Genomic DNA, 23,999 nt, shown 5'->3' with positions numbered 1-23,999 from the left:
ATTAAGTCAAAATCTTCTATTGGGTTAACCAACTATAACCAGAGAAGTTCACTCGAAGTTGGAGTCCCTTTTGCCCTGGAAATTCTAACTTTCTAATTGCAATGGAAATAATAGGACAGACACAATGTAGAAGCATTCAGAGTACAGTGTCATCGGCTATGTTTATTGCTGGGAATCTTTCCCCTGCGTCTCTCTTGGTAGCTGGGCATAAAATTCTGTTTGACTTTGTAGAGTTAATAAAAAGCAAATCAAACACAGAACACTTTTATAACATATCTTCAATTACATTTCTGAAGGACATTTCTTACATTCTTGTTGGATTTCTAACAATGCTTATGAACCATATATAGAATTTCAAGCAGAAGAATGTATGAAAAGTTAAAAGAGAACACTTAGTCGACATTTCCCATGCTCTTTGTTTGTCCTGAGATTTATGAAAGGAGGATAACTGAAAAAAATCTACTCTTAAAAAACCAGAAAGTTTTGCTTTTTGATTCTAAGACTTCTACACTGAAAGAAATTCCTTAGTAAGTCATTCAGGTACAGAATGATTTTTGTAAAGCTAAATTTTTATCAGCTCTTCTTGGATAAGAGTACAAAACTGAAAGTGTTGTTCTAAGGGCATGCTTCTATTTTCTTGTATTCTGTGCAAAGTAAACAAAGCCAGGATCACTGAAAGAAAAAAAAGTTTGTTCAACAATCCTTGGGCATGAAGTAGTGGTCTGGAAGGACACAAACGCCAACATTCTTGAAACACACCCATGGATTTCATACAGATATATATTTATTTATTCTCTTACTACCTATATATCCTAAAATCTACTGTAGAACTCCCATCAGCTCTGCTTACAAAATTGCCAATGCTGGCAAAGATCTCACTGAGAGATTAAGTGTAAATCAGAGCTGCCGAGAGATGCCACACTGGTTTATATTCGATGCTGAAAATATCTGTGGAACTTGGACATGAGGCAAATGGTTGTCTTAGTGTATAGAACAGAAGAATACCAAAGCAACACATCAAATCTGTTTTAGTGTGTGGCGATAAACAATCATAATGCTTTCAGCAGTACCCAGAGGTGCAAAAAGTGACTCTCTCTCTATCCAAGATAACCAGACTTGTGGGCAGAAGTCTTACTGATTTTAATTAACAGATATGCTTGCTAAAGAGTTATCAATATAAGCCTTCTGACCCCACATGACTGCAAAGAGCCTGTGTACCAAAAGAGATGAGTCAGATCCTACCTTTCTGAATCAGATTGCTAGAGACATAGTAATGCAATATTTTAACTACATTTTTCTATTTGCTTGGTAGATAGTGATATTAGAATTAAGCACCGTGGTTTTGTTTTGTTCTTTGTTTATTCCTGCCTTCAATGGAAGATATAGTTAATGTGTTTTAGCCTCCATTGATTTAGTTAATCTCTCAGATAAAAATTTAAAGGATCTTAATATGATAGCTCATTGTGAGAGGTGAAGTGAGAAAATAAAGCTCAAACTCATTCATTCTCTCCAGGAATCAATCTAGAATATCATACTGTAATCAAAATATTATCAGGCCATCTATTGTCTTTTCACTTTATTATACACTGTTAGTCAGGAGTTTAGAAATTCGCCTTAATCAGAGAGTTAATAACATATCAGTCCTCTACGTAAGATGAAGTAACAAAACCAAATCCCTATTTGAAGCTGCCACTGTGTCTGGTGGGGGAGTGATGTGAATACAAAGACCATTTCCCTTGATGTAAGTTCAGCTCAGGAACAATCATGTACTCTGTGGTATCAAGCGATAGTTTATTCTATCTATGCCCAGTGTTCTCATCTGTTCAGGAGAGATAAGGGACCCGCTATTTAATCTCCCTATGCTTACTCAGTGATATGTAAATAGTATATAAGAGGAATGACGGCTACTGTTACTGACTACCTCAAACTTCCACAAGCTTCTGGCATAGAACAAATACTCCATATATTCTTTTAGGTTGCTTACTTCTAAAAAAGAATTGTATGTCATCTCATTTTATTAGACAATGAACTAATTCTCTAAATTTAAAATAATTCTTAAATATTTGATATAACTAACTGTGAAACATATTGGTGGTCCTTACAGAACAGAAACGATAACAACACAGGAGCTCCGGATGTGGCTGATACTGTTATTGTGTCATATACCAATAATTCTCCTCATTCTCTGAACTGATATATGGCATAGACTCTCAATTCAGCAAGCTGAAATTTGATCACAAATTGTGTCAAAATATACTATGCTCCTGAAATGATCATGATGACTGTATTTTTGGCGTTGCGATTTAAAAAGTGTTGTGTTCCTGTTTTCAAATCTTGCCAGACCTTATTTATATGGTAATTTGTTGTATGGTATTGTTTGGCTTAATAGTTCACAACCCTGTACATTGTAAATGTCTAGCTAATGTTTCATTTAAATAAAAATACATCCTAATAAACAATTAAATGGAATTAAATAAAAATACTGAAAATCCACCCATCCCATTTCATGGTATTCAGAAAAGTTTGTAAAGACATTACACTGAACCAAATCATCTGAATATTTCAGCTATATCTTTTCTATAAAACATAAAGAGCTCAGAAATTTCAGTATACATATTTTATAACTTAGGGTTAAGTACTATTGAATGACAGTAATTGATCTCAAAATTTGTATATTTATTTATATTCAACTATAAAAATAACACATAAACTCACAATATTTCTGAATTTATTTAAATTTCCTCTAGACCATGAAATATAGATACAATTAAGTACAACAAAAATATTATATATATATATATATATATATATATATATATATATAATTTCAACAAAAAGTGGGAATTTCTCAAATTATGAATAAAGCTGTCTTCTGGTTTGACACATGCATATTCAGTCAAAAGATTAGCATCTAATTCCATATACATATCCTTGGTGAATACATATGTATTGTTGAATATACACAGAGACTGAGGTTAGTAAAGCAATACCTTTAGAGTTATGCTAATCATAATCTTAATATGTTAATGTGTACTTAATTCGAAAGTAAAGTAGTTGATTCAGTTGGGAGAGTGGGATTCATGAAACTGTAAGTAGCACAAACATCTCCCTTTACCTTCAGCACTGAAATTCATGTAGAATCAGGCAGCTTTACCTTCTTCCCTGGGAGCAGGGAAGAAGATATCTTAATTAAGGGAGCCATTTTAGGGCTGGCAAGAGACTTGACTCTAGAGGGGATCCCTGGTGTCCATGGAGATGTCCCCAGCTAGTTCCTTGGGCTGCTGAGGAGAGGGCACCTGAACTGGCCCTGTCCTATAGCCATACTTTCGAATATCTTGCATATCACCATAGAACCTTCATCTGGCAATGGATGAAGATAGAGACAGAGACCCACATTGGAGCACTGAACTGAGCTCCCAAGGTACAGATGAAGAGCAGAAGGAGGGAGAACATGAGCAAGGAAGTCAGGATCACGAGGGGTGTGTCTACCCACTGAGACGGTGGGGCTGATCTAATGGGAGCTCACCAAGGCCAGCTGGACTGGGACTGAAAAAACATGTGATCAAACCGGACTCTCTGAACGTGGTGGACAATGAGGACTGACTGAGAAGCCAAGGACAATGGCACTGGGTTTTGATCCTACTGCATGGACTGACTTTGTGGGAGCCTAGTCTGTTTGGTTGCTCACCTTCCTGGACCTGGATGGAGGGGGGAGGACCTTGGACTTCCCACAGGGCAGGGAACCCTGACTGCTCTTTGGACTGGAGAGGGAAGATGAGGAGAGTGGCAGGAGGGGGAGGGAAATGGGAGGTAGGGAGGAGGCCATAATTAAAGGCATTGAGCCTATAATTTGTGATCCTAGAGAAGCTAAATAAGAAGGTGAACCCAAAGAAAATCATATAGTTATCCTCCTGGATATTGGAATATACAAGATTGCCAGGCAAAACTTGGGTGCACAGGGGTATGGGGGGAGTGGATGTAAGGAGAGATGGATAGAGAGAAGAGAGAAGGGGAGGATTCAGGAGAGCTTGGGGGAATGGGATGGGTGGGATGGAGGAAGGGTGGATATGGGAGCAGGGAAGTAAATATCTTAATTAAAGGAGCCATTTTAGGGTTTGCAAGAGACTTGTCTCTTGAGGGGTTCCCAGGTCCAAGGAGAGGTCCCCAGGTTGTTCCTTGGGCAGCAGAGGAGAGGGTGCCTGAACTGGCCTTGTCCCATAGCCACACTGATGAATATCTTGCATATCAGCATAGAACCTTCATCTGGCGATGGATGGAGATAGAGACAGAGATCCACATTGGAGCACTGGACTTAGTTCCGAAGGTCTAAATGAGGAGCAGAAGGAGGGAGAACATGAGCAAGTAAGTCAGGATCACGAGGGGAGCGTCCACCCACTGAGATGGTGGGACTGATCTAATGGGAGCTCACCAAAACCAGCTAGACTGGGAGTGATGGAGCATGTGATCAAAATGGACACTCTGAATGTGGCTGGCAAGTGAGGACAATGGCACTGGGTTTTGATTCTACTGCACGGACAGACTTTGTGGGAGCCTGGTTTGTTTGGATGCTCACCTTTATAGACCTGTATGGAAGGGGGAGGACCTCGGACTTCCCATTGGGCAGGGAACCCTGATTGCTCTTAAGACTAGAGAGGGAGGGGGGAGGTGAAGAGGGGGAGGGAAAAGGGAGGCGGGTCGGAGGTGGAAATTTTTAATAAATAAAAAAATAAAATAAAATTCAAAAAAAATCAGGAAACAGAAAAAAATTAAGAAAAGAATAAAAATTCAATATATGACTTTCTCATTAAGTAAACATGTACAATGTGTAATAGGCAACTGAAGGAGGTTTTATGCTTACACTGTGAAGAGTTAGGAGATAACAGGGGAAGAATTTAAAGCATATTAGTCAGGAGAAAGAATGCATTATATCTATGTGTCTTAGTTGATGCAAATTACCTGTTTCTGTACCAAACAAAGCATGTTATTTAGAAAGAGGAAAATCATTTTTGTTCACACATTTAAGATATTTTACTTGTCATGTAAATCTCTAGAGACAGAGATATTTACATAAGAAAAATGTGTTTAATGATAAAGTTGTAGGAAGGTAAATGACTAAATGTGTTGCTGGAACAACAGTGTCAAAATAAATTACTCAGACAAGTACAATAATGAATCTGAGAAAAATATTGTCAAGTATGATCAACTGTCTTTAAAAAGTTACAATAGAACTCCAGGCAAGGAAGCAGGGAGCCTAATGTGGATCTTCACCTCTCCTTTGTCTCTTCCAAGTCCAATCCCCAGCCTCATTTCCGGCTCTGGAACAGACCACCTGGTGCAGCCTTCCCTTCTGCTCAGCCTGAATATCCAACTGATCACTCAGACCTTCTCCTCCAAACTTCCCCTTCACTTCTGCTATCCCAGCCTCCAACACAAGCAGACATTCCCTGGGAACATTCAAGGCTGCTCAAGCTAGAGAAACAGGTAGAACGACTACAGATCTTCACTTATCCCTCCTTTTCTTCAAATCGAATTCCTTAGTCTCATCCCCAGTTCTATAGCAGACCACTTGCTTCAACCTCATCTCCCTCCCTGCAGTCCTTTAAAATGGATCATTAAAGATCTTCCCCTAAAACTTTACAGCCTCTCTACTCATTGCTTTATCCCAGTCCCTAACCACAGAAGACATTCCCTGGGAACTCAACAGGACACACAGGCAAGGGAAATAGTTAAGACAACAAGCAGATCCTCACTTAGTCCTTCTCTCTCTTAATCCAGTCCTCCAGGTTCACCCTGGGCTCTGGAGCAGACGCCCTTCTGTGGCATCCCTTCCCTCTCTGACCTCATCTCTGGTGGATAATGCATATCTTTTCCTCCAACATTCCTCCCCATTCATTCCTTTGTTCTAGTCCCCACCTCCATCAGGCATTGTCTGGGAACCCAATGGTCAAATCTGTCATAGAAGACAAGAGGCCAGCAAAGTACTTAGGCAAGCTTCAGTTCTTCTCTCTCTTCCCTCTCGTCTATATTCAACCAATCCCCCAGTCTTATCCCCAGCTCTGTAGCAGACTACCTACTATGGCTTTTAATGACTACCTGTCCCAGATTCTAGTAGAGCAGCCTGCTTTCTTCCCTCCTGTGGACCCTCACTCTCCCTGCCTGTCACCATTACTAAGTTTCAAATCCTAGTATTTAGAAACACATTTTGTACAGAACTTCAAGTGGCCATATCAATAAGGATCCCAGAAGAATTTTCTACCAGGCAATACACAGCCACCACACTTTCCTAAGAATTGGAGACAGCAATAGAATCCAAGGGACAAACCACCCACTCGTAAGACCATAATTGACATATAATTACAATGCTTCACACCCCAGATGCTTAGACACCAGTGTAAAAGCACAATCAAAATAGAGCCAGGACAACACATCTCCATGAGAGCCCAGCAACCCTACTATAATAAGCCCTGACTATTACAACGCAGGTAAAGCAAAAGGCAACGAGCTTAAAGCAGCCTGTACAGAAGATAGTAGAGTCCTTAAAGAAGAAATGAGCAAATCCCTAACAAAATCTATGAAAATATAAACAATAGAAGGAAATGAATAAAACTGTTCAAGACCCAAAAGTCTGTGGGGGAAAAAATCAATGAAGAATACCCAAACTGAGGAAAATCTGGAAATGAAAAATTTAGCAACTCAAACAGGAAGCCTCACCAAGATAACACAAGAGGTGGAGGAAAGAACCTTAGGTATTGAAGACAAAACGGAAGAAATGGATACCTCAGTCAAAGAAGGTGTTATTGGGTAAGATCGCTAACTCTTATGTATCTGATTTTCTGTGTAAGGTATTGAATGTTTTTTCCATTGCAACCCAACATATATTTGCAATTTATATAATAGATTATATGGTTTTTCATAAAAACCAATATTTTCTTTTTGATGCTTTCATTCTAGTTTCAAACTGTAAGGAAAATAGCATCATGGATTATGTGTTTTTATCCACATAAGGCGTTACTCCTGATGCCAACGAATGACTGACAGGCATAATCTGTTTTCCGGAGATCAGTTACTAATTTTGAGGAACCTGGCTTTAAGTTTAGTTCATGTTCCTAAAACTGGATAATAGAGACTTTAATAATCATAAATCATGGTGCTTTATAAACACTTATAGGGATGCAACTTAAATACAAAAACTACTTTTTTTTTCGAAACAGAGTTTCTCTTTGTTGCTTTCGTGCCTGTCCTGGAACTAGATCTTGTAGACCAGACTGGCCTCAAAATCACAGAAATCTGCCTGCCTCTGATTTCTGAGTGTTGGGATTAAAGACATGTACCACCACTGCCAGGCCTCAAAAACTATTTTTAAACTATGAACCTTTTGGGAAACATGAACCAGGAGGGACAGAATATCAACACACCTTTTCCCATAAAGCTAATGTGCTTTCACTTTTACCCCATCTTTTGTTCCTGGCCAGACACCTTGCCATCCTTCTTAAGATAAAATTTCCGCAAAAAATCAGAATACGTGTAAAACACCTATTCTGTCTACTAGACCTTTATACAACAGGGAGTAGAGTAGAGAAGCTCATATTCTCTGTATAGATGAACGAATACTTTCTCCACCCTGGGTCACTTTCATTTTATTGGAGACCTAAAGTCACACCAAATCTCAGTGAGTAGGAGGCAGAATCAATCTACTCTTCAACAGCCACCATTTCTCTACTTCAGAAGTAAATTCTCATTCGTGTGCCACTGGTCCTCCAGGACGTCAGGAAATGACGTCCTTTCTTCACTATGAATGTGTCAACACAAAAGTAAAGTTTTTTTTCAAAAGAAAATAAGCAGAGTTTTTTTCTGAAAATAAATGTGTGGTCACGTTCTAGCAACATAGACTTAGGTGTTCCCAGATTTGTGATTTTACAGACTAAAGAAAGATGTAAACCAAATTATTTGCCAAATACATTGTAAGAGACCACAGATTGCTAGTTTAGAGCAAAGTTCAGCAATTGGTGACAGGTTTTCAATGTTATCTGATGGAATTTTAGCTTTTACATTGGCAAATGTTACTGGCCTGTTTAAAATAAGTCTTAAGGTTTTGATAGTATCAGGATGTCATGTCTTTTATTTAAATAGACTAATGATAGATAGTCCAACATAACTTTTCAAGAAAATGAACAAGATGGAAGCTTTTACTGAACCATCAAGAACCAATAGATGAAAATAAAATCAGTGAAGTAGACTGGAGGCATCTCTGGGACCAACAAAAGCAGAGTAGATGTATATTAGTATAAATAAACAATGGTAACTAAAAGCCATAACAACAAAAAGAAAACAAACAAGTGACATTTTTTTCTATTAGAAAATAAAAATATTTTTGTAAAAACTTGCTAATTTAGAGTTAACATACTGTAGCTCTGTAGTAGAGTTTGAAGTCAGGGATGGTAATGCCTCCAGAGGTTCCTTTATTGTATAAGATTGTTTTGGCTATCCTGGGTTTTTTGTTTTGTCATATAAACTTGATTATTGTTCTCTCAAGGTCTGTGAAGAAGTTTGATGGGATTTTGATGGGGATTGCATTGAATCTATAGATTGCTCCTGGTAGAATTGCCATTTTTACTATGTTGATCCTCCCAATCCAAGAGCAAGGGAGATCTTTCCATTTTCTGGTATCCTCCTCAATTTCTTTCTTCAAAGACATAAAGTTCTTGTCAAATAGGTCTTTCACTTCCTTGGTTAGAGTTACCCCAAGATATTTTATGCTATTTGTGGCTATCGTGAAAGGTGATGTTTCTCTGATTTCCCTCTCTGCTTCCTTCTCCTTTGTGTATAGGAGGGCAACCAATTTTTGAGGAGTCATAAAAAGTTAACATATAAAGACAAAATACAGTGTTAGCTCATAGCACTAATATATAAAGGCAACACATAAAGCTCTTCTGTTTCTTGTTTATAAAGCACTTTATTGTACTTTGTTAAAAGTATCTTTCTATAACTTTAGTGATTTAATAAAAGTAAAAAGATAAAAGATGCTTTAAAAAAATTCTAGTCCACAAAGACTTAACACATCAAAGACAAAAACTTGGTATCTTAGCATTTTGTGTACAAGTAACATTAAATTGCTACATATACCACTAATGTGCCAGTATATATGAAATATACACATATCACATCACATTCTGCCTCACAAGGAATAGCATATTTTATTACAAATATAAATATTGAGTCCAGTAATTTAAGATTTAATTAACATAGAGTACTATATATCATGTCTTTTTTTAACAATACTTGTTTTATCTAAATAAATTTATAGTGCATAATTAATGTCATACCAATGCATTTTTTAAAGTTTTTAAACATTCTTTGTGTATATATTTTATTTGTATTTATGTGCACTGTATGTGTGTGCCTGATGCCAGAGGAAGTAAGAAGCAGGTGTCACATCTCTTGGAATAGCAGTTATAGTTGTGAGATGCATTGTGCGTGTTGAACTTGAGAGCACTGAAAAGGTAGCAAGTAGCAAGTGCTCTTAACTGATGAGCCACTGTATGCAAATATACAGGCTTGTCCTTTTCTATTTCTTTAACTTTATATTTGCATTTTGTCATGTAGAAGAAAGTTTACAATTTATTATTTAAATGCACAATATTAGTTTTTTCTCTTACAAACTCTCAATGAAGATTTTTTAACCCGTTTTAATGCACACATACACAGTAAAGGTACATACATACAAGGTAAATACACATTAATCTTGATTGTTCCTTTACTGCACACATACATATACATTTACCTTGATTGTTCCTTTCTGTATTATTTTTTATGTTTTAGGTAAAATTTAGAAAACATTTTCAAGTAAAGCAATTATTTCCCAATGAAATCGAACAAGCTGTATCTGAAAAGAAAGCATGCCTTTGCCTTACTGTCTAACCTTTACTTACATAGGGAAAACTTATTTAAAAGGCTGTTTTTAAGACAGATTTCGGTTCTCATTGCCTTATATGGTACTTTCTTGTTTAAATTTACTTTTCAAGTCACTTACCATCAAAAAAAATTTACTTTTCAATGTACACAGCAAAGATGTATCACATGATGCTTTGATATATGTCTGCTAGTATTCAAGGGGACGAGCTGTTCCATTTTGTAAAGTGACAATATAGGACAGTGTGATGACAATTACTGAATGAACAGGACAAATCAGTCCTAGCTTTTTTTGAAAAGTCTATACATGAAAAATTAAAATTGGATACAACCCTAATTATGGAACCCTATGAGGAAAAATAAGTACAATGTAAAAAACATACTTGCAAAACTTTATTTTTCTCCTTGTTCTAGGATAAATGAAAAAGATATATATTATATTTGCTATGTAAATAAATTCTTAATCATGTTTTAACTAATCAATAAATACTGGTGATATACGGTCTGCAGCACTGATATATACCATATACCTATTGCTCATTTTTAAAAATAATTGTCTACCTTAGTGTGTGCACAATGAGATAAAGATAATTAATTTTATAGTGCACATACACATTTTAAAGAAATAACATAATACTCCCTTACGTATTTTACACATGTTTATGTAATTGAGTAAGATGTGCAGAAAAACAGTGTTCCAGCTAAATGGAGATAGATATAAAATAGTCACACTTTACATTAAGCACATGAAAAATTCTGAAAATACTTCTAGAAATTGAAAGTATTGATTTGTGAGCATGTTGTTTTATATTTTGTAATGGAAGAAAATATGGAGAGGCAAGGAGCAGAGGGACATCCTGAAGCTGTACTTTTGAAGAAAGTGGTTTGTTTTATCTGCATTTCAATTAATAAGTGCTTCGTGGCTTTTGAAAAAAATCAAAAGCACTTTTCATTATTCACTGACTGTAATAATTAATCCCAGATTTAGTCTTTTCTGTCTCTTCAAGTTGTCTTTTATTGAATTCCTCTTTCAAATGTACTGACCATTCTAGAGGTTGAAAAAATTTATGGAGGGAATGCTTTATGAAAGCAGATGAAGTTTTGCCCTATCTGTATAAAAAGATTTCAAATGTAAGAAATCTAAAAGAAGTCGGGTAGTGGTGGCATATACCTTTATTTAATCCCAGTACTCTGGAGGCAGAGGCAGGTGGATCTTTGTGAGTTCAAGGTCAGCCTGGTCGACAAAGTCTATAAGAGCTAACTTTAGGACAGACTGCAAAGCTACAGAGAAACCCTGTCTCAACCCTTCCCCCCACCAAAAAAAAAATGTTCAACATCCATAGCCATCATGGAAATGCAAATCAAAACAACTCTTATATACACCATCTTATACCAGTCAGAATGGCTAAAATCAAAAGCACCAATAATAGCTTATGCTGGAAAGGATGTGGAGTAAGGGGAACACTTCTCTACTGCTGGTGGCAATGCAAACTTGTACAATCACTCTAGAAATCAGTATGACTATTTTTCAGAAAATTGGGAGTCAACCTAATTCAGTACCCAGCAATATCACTCTTGGGCATATACCCAAAAGATGCTCAATCATACTACAAGGACATTTGTTCAACTATGTTCATAGCAGCATTATTTGTAGCCAGAACCTGGAAACAACCTAAATGCCCCTTGACTGAAGAATGGATAAAGAAAATGTGACACATATACATAATGGAGTACTACTCAGAAGTAAAAAACAATGACATCTTGAAATTTGCATGCAAATAGATGGAATTAGAAAGAAAACATTTTGCATGAGGAAAGCCAGAACTGGAAAGATGAACATGTATGTACTCACTCATAAGTAGATAGTAGCTGTAAAGTACGGTCCTAGAGAAGCTACGTAACAAGGTGAACCCTAAGAAAAGCATACATAGATTCATCTATAAAGGGGAAATCGACAAGAACGTCTGACAAAATTGGGGGTCTGGGGGTAGGGAAAGAAGGGAGAGTGGGTGAAAAAGAGAAGGGATGAAGGGGAGAGGAAGAGAAACTTGGGGAACAGGATAGTCAAGATGGAGCAAGGATAGAGATGAGAGCAAGGAAAGAGATATTTTGATTGAGGGGGCCATTTTATGGGGCTAGCAAAGAACCTGACACTAGAGAAATTCCCAGAAATCTAAAAGGATGACCCCAGCTAAGACCCTAAGCAATAGTAGAGAGGGTACCCGAATCGACCTTGCCCTGAGGTTAGATTGATTAATATCTTAAATGTCACCATAGAACCTTCATCAAGCAACTGATAAAAACAGAGACCTGCAGTGGAACACTGGGTTGAGCTCCCAAAGTCCAGTTGAAGCATGGGAGGAATTAGAACATGAGCAAGAAGGTCGAGACCATGATGGGGATACCCACACTGAAACAGTTTATCTGAGCTAATATGAGCTCACGAATTGCAACTGAACAGTTAAAGAACCAGCATATGGCCAAACTGAATGTGGGTGACAGATGTATGGCTAGGGCAGACTGCAGGGCCACTGGCAGTGGCATAGGAATTTTCCTTACTGCTTACACTGGCTTTTTGGGAACCTATTCTCCTGCTCAGCCTAAATATAGTAGGGAGGGCCTTGTGCCTTCCCCAAAGCAATGTGCCTTACCTTCTCTGAGTCCTGGATGTAAGGTGGGGTGGGAGGGAATGTGGACAGAAAGGGAGCAGAGGAGGGAGTAGGAACTGGATTGGTATGTAAAATGGAAAAAGATAGTTTGTTTTCTTTTTAAACAAAAATATTTTTATACAAAAATAAAATAAAAAGAAAGAAAAGTAAAAAAAATAGAAGCATAGAAGAGAATCAACTAGACTATTTGGGAGAAACAAACTGTTTTTGTTATGTTGGATCCTAGAAGAATATCTAAAAGAATAAAGTCAATAAGGGCACACACAATGTTTTTGTGTAAATAAATACATTTGTAGTTTTATTTAACACCATAATTTACACCCAGAATTTGGTCATTTATATTTTGTGTTATATAAAGATCCAAATAATTTAATAAATTTCATAGCATAGTTCTATACATTACCACTGATCACTATAATTATGTAATGATGTCTTTACAAAGGGAGGGGCTCACCAAAATCTGTTCTTTCTCTTGAGTCCTGTGGCCCTCCTCACCATCATCCTGCCCTCAATACCGAACCATCCTTGCAATAAATTATACCAATCAAGAGAGTCTTCTTGCTACTATGGCGTTTGATATAGTGGGCTATCATAGAAAGGTAATAAAAAAAAAGGACCCACAGAAATTAAGTTCAGGGTAAGGCTTCTTCTTATACCACATACATTCAATAAATTTCTATCACTGTGATATCAACAGATAAGTCTGTTTTTCTGTTTTTAAAGGATATAATTTTCCTCTGTCTGTATTACATTCTGTGGTTAGATAAAGGCCACATGGATTTGTTGCATTTAAAGACATTCTCATTTCACCATGTGATGATAAGAGGTCACAAATAATTCAATTCATCACTGGGAGCTGTCCTGATAAGATGAGGTAACTATGATTTCATTTCCTGTCTATCTAATGCAAACAGAATGTAAAATAAAAAAACACAAAGTTTATAACCAAAGAAACAAATGATATGGATAAGGAGGATGATCAAACAATATTGACTGCCAAGTGGAATATTACATTTTAGTATATTCACATGTACAGATAATCTTTAAATAAATTTATGTTTTTATAAAAAATACACACAGTACATAAAAGCAAATATATGCCCATTGAGTCTTCATCAATATTCTGTGGAAACTGTTTATAAATGCAAAGTTATACAGTCTTTAGAATTAAACAATCTTTGTATTACATATTTTGCAAGATAGTTAACAGAAGAAATCATAGAAAATTTCATTTTACTCAATATTTAACATGCCAAAGATCACTGAAGAATTATTCCTGGTCAAATGATTATTTAATTTAGCTTGAAATATATACTGGTTTAAATAAACCTCCAGTGCATGTAGGATTCCACAGGGCCTTAAAAAGAAGAAAATAAAAGAAATGAATGGCAAATAACAAAATGAAATGAATATTTAAATGATGATTTTAAATGTTTAAACACAAATGAAAATACAGATTGATAAGAAGCTCATCTCTTGGTGATTTTATGAAAAATTTGTTATTAGCATTTACAAAGAATGTTTATTTTAGTAATGTAAAACAAGTAGAAAATACAGTTTTCTTCAACTCGTTATATATTCTTCCAATGGAAAACAGTCAGAAAATTAGGTAATAGGTAAATAGCACAAAGTTCTCTTGAAGACTGTGTATACCACAGCTACTATCTGAGAGCTACACACAAAGCTTCAGTATGATTTCCATAGTCTGCAACTACTATTACTCTAAGTTCCAGTCTGTCATTTCTGCTGAAACCTCACATAACAGGAAATTACATCATTTCAGGTTATTTCACACATACTAAACAGGGATATCCATTAAGTAAATATCCATGTAAGAAGCGTAATATCTAAGATGTGTAGAACACTTCATTCATTCCTAAGGACAGTAAAATTGTTGTTAAGAGATCTAGAGAACTACAGAATCAATACTATAAGACTGTGTTATGTACCAATGTAAAGGATGTGTGTGTGTGCATGTGTTTGCTACATGTCAGTATATAAAATATAACGACATATCAGAATGGCAACTATAAAGTATCTCAAACAGTACTGGCAGATTCTGAAGAAATCCCACACTAAGAGAAACTTTATTAATTGAGTCCACATCAAGAAATCCTACAAGAAAAGGTTCTCAATAACAGAGGCACAGGCAGCAGAGCCTGCGGAACAGTTCTCTAAGGGACAGAGAACTATAATAAAATCTCATAATCAGGGAGTGGAAAATCTGAGCAGTCATTAGGTTTGAGAAATTCTGATTTCATCCTGCAAAGTTTGCTGAGACATGTAGTGTGTGTGTGTGTGTGTGTGTGTGTGTGTGTGTGTGTATGTGTGTGTGTGTATGTGTGCATGTGTGTGTGTTTGTGCATGTGCACAGTGTATGTTTGTGTATGTTTGTGTACCCACATTATACATAAATAGCATTTTCAAGAGAAACTTGTCTATTGTCTCACAGAATATTGCTCATTTCTTGGACATGTAGGTTGATAAGTGCATACTGTAAATGAGGCTGCAAGGCTTGGATGCATTCAAATTAGTCCTCTGAGGCTATAGCTTCAGTAGACAAAATAGTACTTAATTCTCTTTGTCCTTAAAAGAAAGCTTAAAAAAAAGAAAGAAAGCTCACTGAAAATAAAAAACCAGAATTTTTTTTTTAAAAAACATTTAAAAGTTCACTTTTCAAGGTGTATATAGTAAGAAGGAATGCTATGAGTCATCCTAACCATATAGTAAGTCCCAGACCAGCTTAGGCTAGAAAGACCATGGCTAAAAACAGAGGGAAAAAGTTCTCACTTGTGATTTTGCAACCTAGATTCCAAAACCAAAAAGTTGGAAGTTATGAGATTTCAAGCTTCTCATTGTCTTTACTTGAGCCTAGAAAATGAACAGTTCATCCAGTTCCAGGTTTTACCTTAAACTTGAAGAAAATTCTAACCTTTTTATACTATTTTTCTTCCAGAAAATAATTCTATGTTGGACTATAACGTCGATTTAGTGGATTAAGTCCAAATTCATAAATCCATTTATAAACATAAAATTCATAAAATAATGATAAATCTGAAATAATTCTGATATTTATAGAACTGACTCTTTAAGTATTCTGAACTGTAAATTATACTTTTAGAATAAATTTTCTATATACTAATTCAGTCTCATAAATTTACAATTGTAATTACCATCTTAACTCAGCATCACTAAGAGTATAATTTCCTTGCATTCTTACTTTTCAGTGCATAAGGTTAATGATATATGTGGCTTGCTTTTAAGAAAGTTTCTAATGGAATAGTCTAAAAATTCCTGCTCCTGTGCCAGTTCTGTATAAATACACTTCTGAAACTTTTTCCCTTAATTCTCTATGACTACACTGTAAAATCACTTTATATCTTTTTTTTAAACACTTTTAATCTACAAATGTCAATGTCTTTGTTTCCTAAAAAAATCCATTTCAGTTTTCTCACTGGTAAAGGTAAGGTAAGCATGAAGACCCTCAAACCAGAGAGTGTAAAGCAAGTGGCTGAGAATTATCAACCTCCAGATAAAGAATCAAGTATTTATAGATTATTTATATTGCGTAAGATATTGCATATAACCTGGAGAGGCATGTAACCTGTATATACAGTAGGATGTGCAACTACTGGACCCATTCTATGAGAACTTGAGAACGTGAAGATGAGCCTAAGGTGACTCCTGGAACACACAGAGATATAAGAGGCAAATATATTAGTTCTTCCAGAGATAAAAGAGGAGAGGGCAAGGGAGGGGAGGGAAAAGGAAGAGAGAAGATAGAGGAGAGAAAAGTATAGGAGAAGAGAATGAAGAGGGAGAACATGTTATCAGGAACTCTGGTTGAGTTTAGTTTTTCTTTTATTTCTTATACGTAGAGGCTATGTAAGGGGGTTACTGAGTCATTGTTCCTTCAGATGGATATGCAAAGGAGGCCTGAGTCTGCTGTTCCCACAGGTGGGTGGGACTTGTAGGCCTGAGTGTCTGCTCCCCAGATGACAAGACAAAAGAAGTCTTTGTCCTCTGTTCCCACGGATAGGCTTTGATTCTCTACTGTGGTTTTCCCTGACACACTCCATCTGTTACCTGGCTTGATAGCACAGAAGTCCCTTTTGTATACTAGGTGGTCTAATCTTTACATTAATCTGACTATTCTTTCTCAGCATTGTGGCAAAGATAATACAATTTTCTCACTAACTGGGACTTTCAAATGGTCTTGAGGGAGGATGTTATAATAGAATTTCTAACAAAGATGCTTTTCTCTCTACTTCCAAGGCACACAGCTCACCCTTCTCTGTTTCAGTGTCCCTCTGTAATCCCCACTCTCAGCCTCTCACATATCAGTAGCTCCGCCCTGTGTTTCCTTTCCCTTGGACCTTTCTGATGCCTTTTATCATTTCTTCGTTTGTTATCCTTAATTTAATTACACAGATTAAGCAATTGCACACTTGATGAGAGACTATCTGGGGCTTTTCATTTAAAGGTTCCAGAGAAATTGTGATATTTGCTGAATATTAATTCAATAAATTTTCAAAGCTGTGTTATAAGACCATCCATATTGGACAAACCAAGCATCTGTGAGACATAGAAAAAAAAAACCTGTTTACCATTATCACTTTTAACCAATGTTCTTATCAGGCATTTCATATAATACAAAAGATAATTGTCCTAAAGCAAAGAAAACTCTACAGTTCTTTATACAGGTGATTTAATTTCTAGGTATAAACAAAAATACCAGAGTCAGGTGAATATTAACAGATGGACCATTTGGAGAAAGACATTATTTTGTCTGGCAAGTATTGGGACATATGCATACACATCAGAAGTTCTGACCGTGAAAGATGACAGCAGCAGTGTAGTGTGGCTAGGACGATTTAATACAGTACAGGTTGTCAGGGACCAATGAGAATGCTGAGTCGACAACATTCAACTAAATAACATATCAGCATGCTACAAAAACTTCCCACTCTAAAAAACAGCTAATCAACAGTACAGTAAAAGACAAGCATCCTCATCTCCGTTCTGAATGAGACAGGATAAAGTTCTCATATATCTAAATTCTCTTTGTACAGTAACTGCCAGGGTAACCACCAAAATAAAATATAATAAAGGCAGGAGATGTTTCAAAATACACAGAAAATTGTACTGAGACATTCTCTCAATATTTTCACATACAATGTATATTTTACTATTTTTCTAGCCTAAGTAGAAACTTCTTATATAAAGCATATTTCCATGAGAAAATAAGCTAAAATATTTGAAAAACACTAAGTAATCAAACCTTGATATAATACACATATACATATATTCAACTAGGTTGAAAATATATGTGATTAACTTCAACACAGTTTTAATAGTCAAATTAAAGCCACTGATAATACATATACCCACCATAACAATTTAATATTTGATGAAATACCTGGCAATTTTACATTTTAAAAAGTGATAGAAATCTTAAAAATCCAATTATATTAAAGATATTATGAAAAAATTCAAAACACACAAAATAGTAGATCTCATTACTCAAAATTCTAATCCTAAAAGACATATTTTGTGATTATTCTGAGTAAAATCAAGACATTGCTTGAATTAAAATTTATACTGGAAGTCAATCATATTAATAAAAAAACCTTTTATAAAACATAGCAAGAAAATAAAAATTTCACTAAAATATTAAATTCATTAAATCCTAAATTTTCTCACTGCTAATAATTGATACCTTCCCTGTTGAATTTAGCTATTCACTCTGAAATAGTTTAATTAAATCATTATTTGGAGTATCTCTCAAACTTTAAATATTGACAGACAGTATATGTGCTCTACGGAGGCCTTTATATACAGGTGATATATTCAGAAAGATCTCAATCGGCTGATAAGTTTTTAAAGGAAACTGTGATGTTTCATAAGTCTCCCCATCCATCTTCTATCTGATTTCACAAGGACAGGTAACACTTAAATTATTTGGGTTCGAACATCCTTATAAAATTGTTTCATGACAAAGTTTGTTTTTTTAAAAAAAAAAACCTTTAAATTTGTCTGTAGTAAACTTCTATTAGCATATTTAATTCTGGATTGATATGGATTGCACTATTATGCAGCATGTAACAAAAACCATGTCCTTTATGGTAATGTTGACTTGGTATTTTGCAATCTGATATTCACACCTATGACCAGTGATCACAATTGGTCCATAAAGAGCAAATGTGGTTGATATTGACAGATTCAAAAACCAGGTAGGAAAGCATAAGAATAAAAGATGACGTGCAAGGTTTCGACAAAAATCTTTTTTTCTTCCCTGAGAAGCTCTAGCAAATTATAAATAGGTGTCTTATACACATATGCAGGTGTGAATGTGTTTATCCTAACTTAAAACAATTTTATGACACTATGAAGAAAATATGATAGAGATAGTGATTCATATGCACATGTAAGTTCAATTATTTACAATTAAGTATTACAGTTTAGAGATGACAGTTCCTGTTCCTAGAGAAGTGTGGATGAGTCACATGTGTCCTAGTTATTATGCAATTCATAATTCTAAATGCCTTACCTTTAGTTGATTTACAATACTCCTTTACTCAGGTCTTCATATAGAAAGCGCACTCCGGTGCATTTGGTTAAATATAGTTACTTTGCTAAGTTATGTGCATTTAGCATCATTTACTGATTGTGTTATATATAAATGACTAGGAATGGCTAAGCATATCAGCAAGAACTGAGTACTGTCTGATGTTAACAGCTCTCCAGACTATAACAAGTGCTTGGCGTGGGAGGAGCTCTTTGTGCAGGAGCTCTTTTGAAATCACTACCAAAGAAGCATTCTTTCTTGGCCTCAGGTCATGAGCTGATGTGGGAGAATTGTCTGTATTTTGTCAATCATATTTTAAATAAATGCTGATTGGCCAGGCAGGAAGTATAGGTGGGAAAACCAGAAAGGAAGTAGAGGTGGAGCAAAGAGAATGGGAGTATTCTGGGAAGCAGGAAGCTCCCTCCACCATTTCTGCCCAGATCATTGAAGACGAAACATGTGAGCTGCCACGCTGAGAAAGGTACTGAGCTGTGCGGCTAACACAGATAAGAATAATGGGTTAATATAAGCTATAAGAGTTAACAAGAAGCCTGAGCTAATTGGCCAATCAGTTTATAACCTAATGTAGACTTCGTGTGATTTTCTTTGGGACTTGCCAGCTGTGGGGTACTGGGCGGGACAGAAACCCCCAACAAGCTGGCCCTCATGTTACAATGAGCAACTTTGCCTTCATCACATGAAAACAAACTAAGAACAATGAAGACTTTAAGAGAACTATCATGCTTCTCACTCCTTTTTAAAATTTGTGTTTGCATATTTATAAAGCCAAGTACTATGGTGGATTCTGTGAGAAAGAATATAATGATCACCAGAGAAGCAAATTCACCCCGCAGACATCAGTTCTCACCAGCATCCACAATGGGGTCTAAAATGTGACACTGGTACATTCAAGTTTTGCATTATTTGTCGATGGTGAGTCACTACTGAGCCACTTAGAATGAAGATCCTCAAACATTAATTCCCAAACCACACCCAAATGTGTATGGGTCTTCCTTGTCTTTGTATTAAGAATGTATTACCTTCCCTAACAATCCAGGTGCCCTACAGATCTCATGATAAAAATGGTTTCACCTTCATGGAATTTAGATAACTCACTTAAGAACTGAGTGCTTTGAAGTAGCTGGATTCTAAGCTAACCTGTAGTGTACATGTGCTGTGATGTATATTGCAATATGATTTGATGGAGATTGTGCTTTTATAAATCTTTTTGAAACATCTCTGACATTCAGACATACAAATATACAGATAATTATCTAAAATGCATGTTATCTAAGAGCTGATACACAAATATGTATTTACAATCGTCATATTGGGGGAAAATTTCAAAAGAGATAAACAACATATTACTTGTAAACTATCCTAAAATTATAAAACTAGTTTCTCGCAAAAATAAAGATTAAAAGCATGAAGATAACATCTAAAACTAGGCTAAAAACATTGTTGTATTGGTACCTGTAATTACTTAAACATCTATAAGAAAAGATTTAAAATGTATATTATAGAAAAAATTCCCTGAAAATACATAGCTTTTAGTAGCTTTGAACTAAAATTAAACTTTGAAAACAATTTGTCCTAGAAGTCAAAACTGTTTTATTTTGTGACAGAGATGTGTATACAATATAAAAATAATGCTGCATTTTGCATGGCAACACACGATTGACTTCTACGTTTACGCTAGCTGATAACATGAGATGTAAATATAAATACATGCTATCATTATAGGGAAATGTTCACAAAATTCAGAGCTTGAATGTATCCAGTTCTGTCAACAAAGCTTACTAAGTGTAAGAACAGGTTCTCCCAATAGACACCAAGGAGCCTTTACTTTTTAGCAGAGGGGAGTGAAAACATTTCAACAAAACACAAATTTTAGAGATATGTTTAAGAAAAATTGTTATTTACATCAGCTTTACAAAATCATTTAGGATTTCTGGAGGGATATCGGGTTTGAAACATTTTACAATCTGATCAACAAGTACTTTGACATTAAGAAAAAAAAAACACTAACTTTTAATTAAATTACTTGCATTGCCTACATTGAAGCCCAAGAGCTAAAACATTATGGTAAAATTGTTTACAAAGTTGGAGGTTTTTTTACATGCGTGAATGTAAAAATGTTTGGCCTTAGGTCATTGCAAACCTAATAACTTTATTAAATTGTGAATAAATAAATTAGAATTTTCTTAAAAACAAATTATCCTATTATTATTATTAGAGTTTTATTATATTATAAATTATAGTATTCTTATGCACATTTTCATGTATCTTAAAATTCACCAGGTTAGAAATGTTGTTGTTGTAAAAAAGTTAATAGAACTTTCGTATGCCATTTGGAGCCTGGAATTATCTTTTTCAGTTCAACAAGGTGTTTGGGGATGTTTAGAACAAGTGATGAACAGAGAACAGCCCAATTCTATGCAGTCAACCAGGGACCCCACAGAAGAGGCAAATAATTCAGAGCTGTGAAAGTCTGAAAACCAATAAAGAAGATAAAAATGGTCTTATATAGTTACTTACATCACAGCCTAGAAGTTCAGTCTGCGTGGATTTATCTACTCGTGAAGCAAAAGCCTTCTGTAAATGTTGCACTTTTTCCTGCAAAGTGGAAAAGGAAAATTACAATAATGGTAAGCCATGTGCTTCAATGCTAATATTTCCTGCTTACTAACATTGGATTAATCTCTAACTCATGAATCTCTTTGTGTGTGTGTGTGTGCGTGTGTGTGTGTGTGTGCCCTCAATTATAGTACTGTTTTTGAACAAGTGCAAATATTTACAGCCTAGTTTTCAGTCACAGCCATCCCATGGGGCCAACTTTTCATCTAGTCTAAGAGTAACTGTGGTGCTTTAGATAAGTGATAGCCCCCCATAGTTGCAGGCATTTGAACATTACTGCTAAGGTGTGTGTTGTAATTCTGCAGCAATGACACACACATGTAGGTTGGGAAGAGAAGGTACTGCCAGCTCAGCTAAGAAAAGAAAGATGAATTATATGGGGACCAACTTAAAGTAGAAATGTGTGTGACATGGGGCTTTTGAGGAGCGCAATAATTCATAAATACCTGAAGTCAGAGATTACTACAACAATGGGCCTAAATAGCTAGAAGTTCAAAAACTGCTTAGAGTCAGGAAAGAAACAACAGTGAAGAACGAAGCCAGTGGAGTCAGGTCAGAAGTGCCGAGGGATGAGACCAAAGAGGCAAGGCCAAACTAGACAGGAAAGAACCCTGCACAAATGATTCTGAGGTAATTTCCTTCTCAAAATACTATTCTGCAATTGAAAGGTCAGAAACTCATTTGAGATAAATCGCAACACACTTGTCTGTCATCTTATGTTATGCATAAGATGAAATCAGAGCCAAGTATCACAGAGGAGAGGGGCATCTGGCAATAAGTTTTTAGGCACCTGTGAGTTTTTCTTTCCTTCCTTCCTTCCTTCCTTCCTTCCTTCCTTCCTTTCTTTCTTTTTTTTTGTTCTCTAATCCTCTAAGCAAACAAAATTTCCCTAGCCCCTCTAGGGATAGTGTAATGTTAGATTGATTCAATTTCTCAGAGGCAACTTTTACAAATAAAATAATTTTAAACGTGATTATATAATTGACTTTAGCGTTTACTTTTCAAGAAATTAACAACTTGATATTTCTTAATTAAAACACACAGGTTGGTTCTTTCATATTTAAAATTAAGAAAAATAAAATGTGTGCATAATTTATAGAAACATGGCTCATTTTTGTAGAGAGTCAAGAAGAGAGAAAGAAGATGTCTCCTGATTTATATTTGCTAATACTTGGGGCACTAAATATATGTTGATTTGAGGTAATGTGTACTATTGCTACAAATTTTTTTCCTAGCCTAACCTCTTAGCAATTAAATTGTAGATTAGAGTATGACACTGTTGTATAGTAAAAGATAACTTTTTATCATAAAAAATGACTGCATATAAGCAAAAAATACAGTTTCTGAACTGATGGAGAACATTTAACTGCATTTACATTTTCTTTCCTACTGTAATCTTTACCACTATAATTATCAGTACTTACAGCAGATGTAAATGTGATACAGGCTAGATGTCAGGCACTGAAGCAAGTAATATGCACAATTTATGTATGTAATGATTTTTTTAAAATATTATTGTCACTTAAGTACATAAAATAGACACTGAGTTAAAGATCACACAAGACAGTAAGTAGAACAGAAAATTCAAACCTTCCTCTGTCTCAATTTCCATCTATCGTCGGTTGAAGGTTCCCTCTGATCCTGATTTCCTCGCTCACGTTCTGTTTCTCATTTGGAGACTGAGACAGAGACCCACATTGGAGCACTGGACTGAGCCCCCAGGGTCCAAATGAGGAGCAGAAGGAGGGAGAACATGAACAAGGAAGTCAGGACCGCGACGGGTGCATTCACCCACTGATACAAGGGGACTGATCTAATGAGAGCACACCAAGGCCAGCTGGACTGGGACTGAAAGAGCATGTGATCAAACCGGATTCTCTGAATGTGGCTGACATGGGGGCTGTCTGAGAAGTCATTGAGAATGGCACTGGGTCCTGTTTCGTCTGCATATACTGGCTTTTTGGGATCCTAGTCTGTTTGGATGCTCACCTTCCTAGACCTGGTGGGAGGGGGGAGGAACTTGAACTTCCCACTGGGCAGAAAACCCTGACTGCTCTTAGGACTGGAGACGGAGGAGGAGAGGGAGTGGGGGAGAGGGAGGGTATTGGGAGGAGGGGAGGAAGTGGAAATTTTTATAAATTAATAGTAATAATAATAATAATAATAATAATAATAAGTAAAAAAATAACTGTAATAAAAAACCCAAAACCTAAAAA

The 23,999-nt window shown here is 35.9% G+C and overlaps 1 protein-coding gene across 5 annotated transcripts in view; it reads right to left on the bottom strand.

The window, feature by feature from the left end:
* Ccser1 (coiled-coil serine rich protein 1) overlaps positions 1-23,999 on the bottom strand; it is a 1,117,462-nt gene that overhangs the window by 496,903 nt on the left and 596,560 nt on the right. For 3 of the 5 annotated variants that reach the window (XM_087907262.1, XM_087907263.1, XM_087907264.1), the window contains one exon: positions 21,685-21,762. In XM_087907262.1, the coding sequence (XP_087763388.1) occupies positions 21,685-21,762 (78 nt within the window). Of the gene's footprint in view, positions 1-12,847; positions 13,936-21,684; positions 21,763-23,999 lie in introns of those variants that run through there. The other 2 variants (XM_087907265.1, XM_087907266.1) reach the window with 1 other exon arrangement.

This window comes from Myodes glareolus, chromosome 6 (genome assembly GCF_982192425.1).
Source record: "Myodes glareolus chromosome 6, mMyoGla1.1, whole genome shotgun sequence".
Classification (NCBI taxonomy): Eukaryota; Metazoa; Chordata; class Mammalia; order Rodentia; family Cricetidae; genus Myodes; species Myodes glareolus.
The sequence above is the reverse complement of the archived record's forward strand: the minus strand, read 5'-3'. Positions and strand labels throughout refer to the sequence as shown.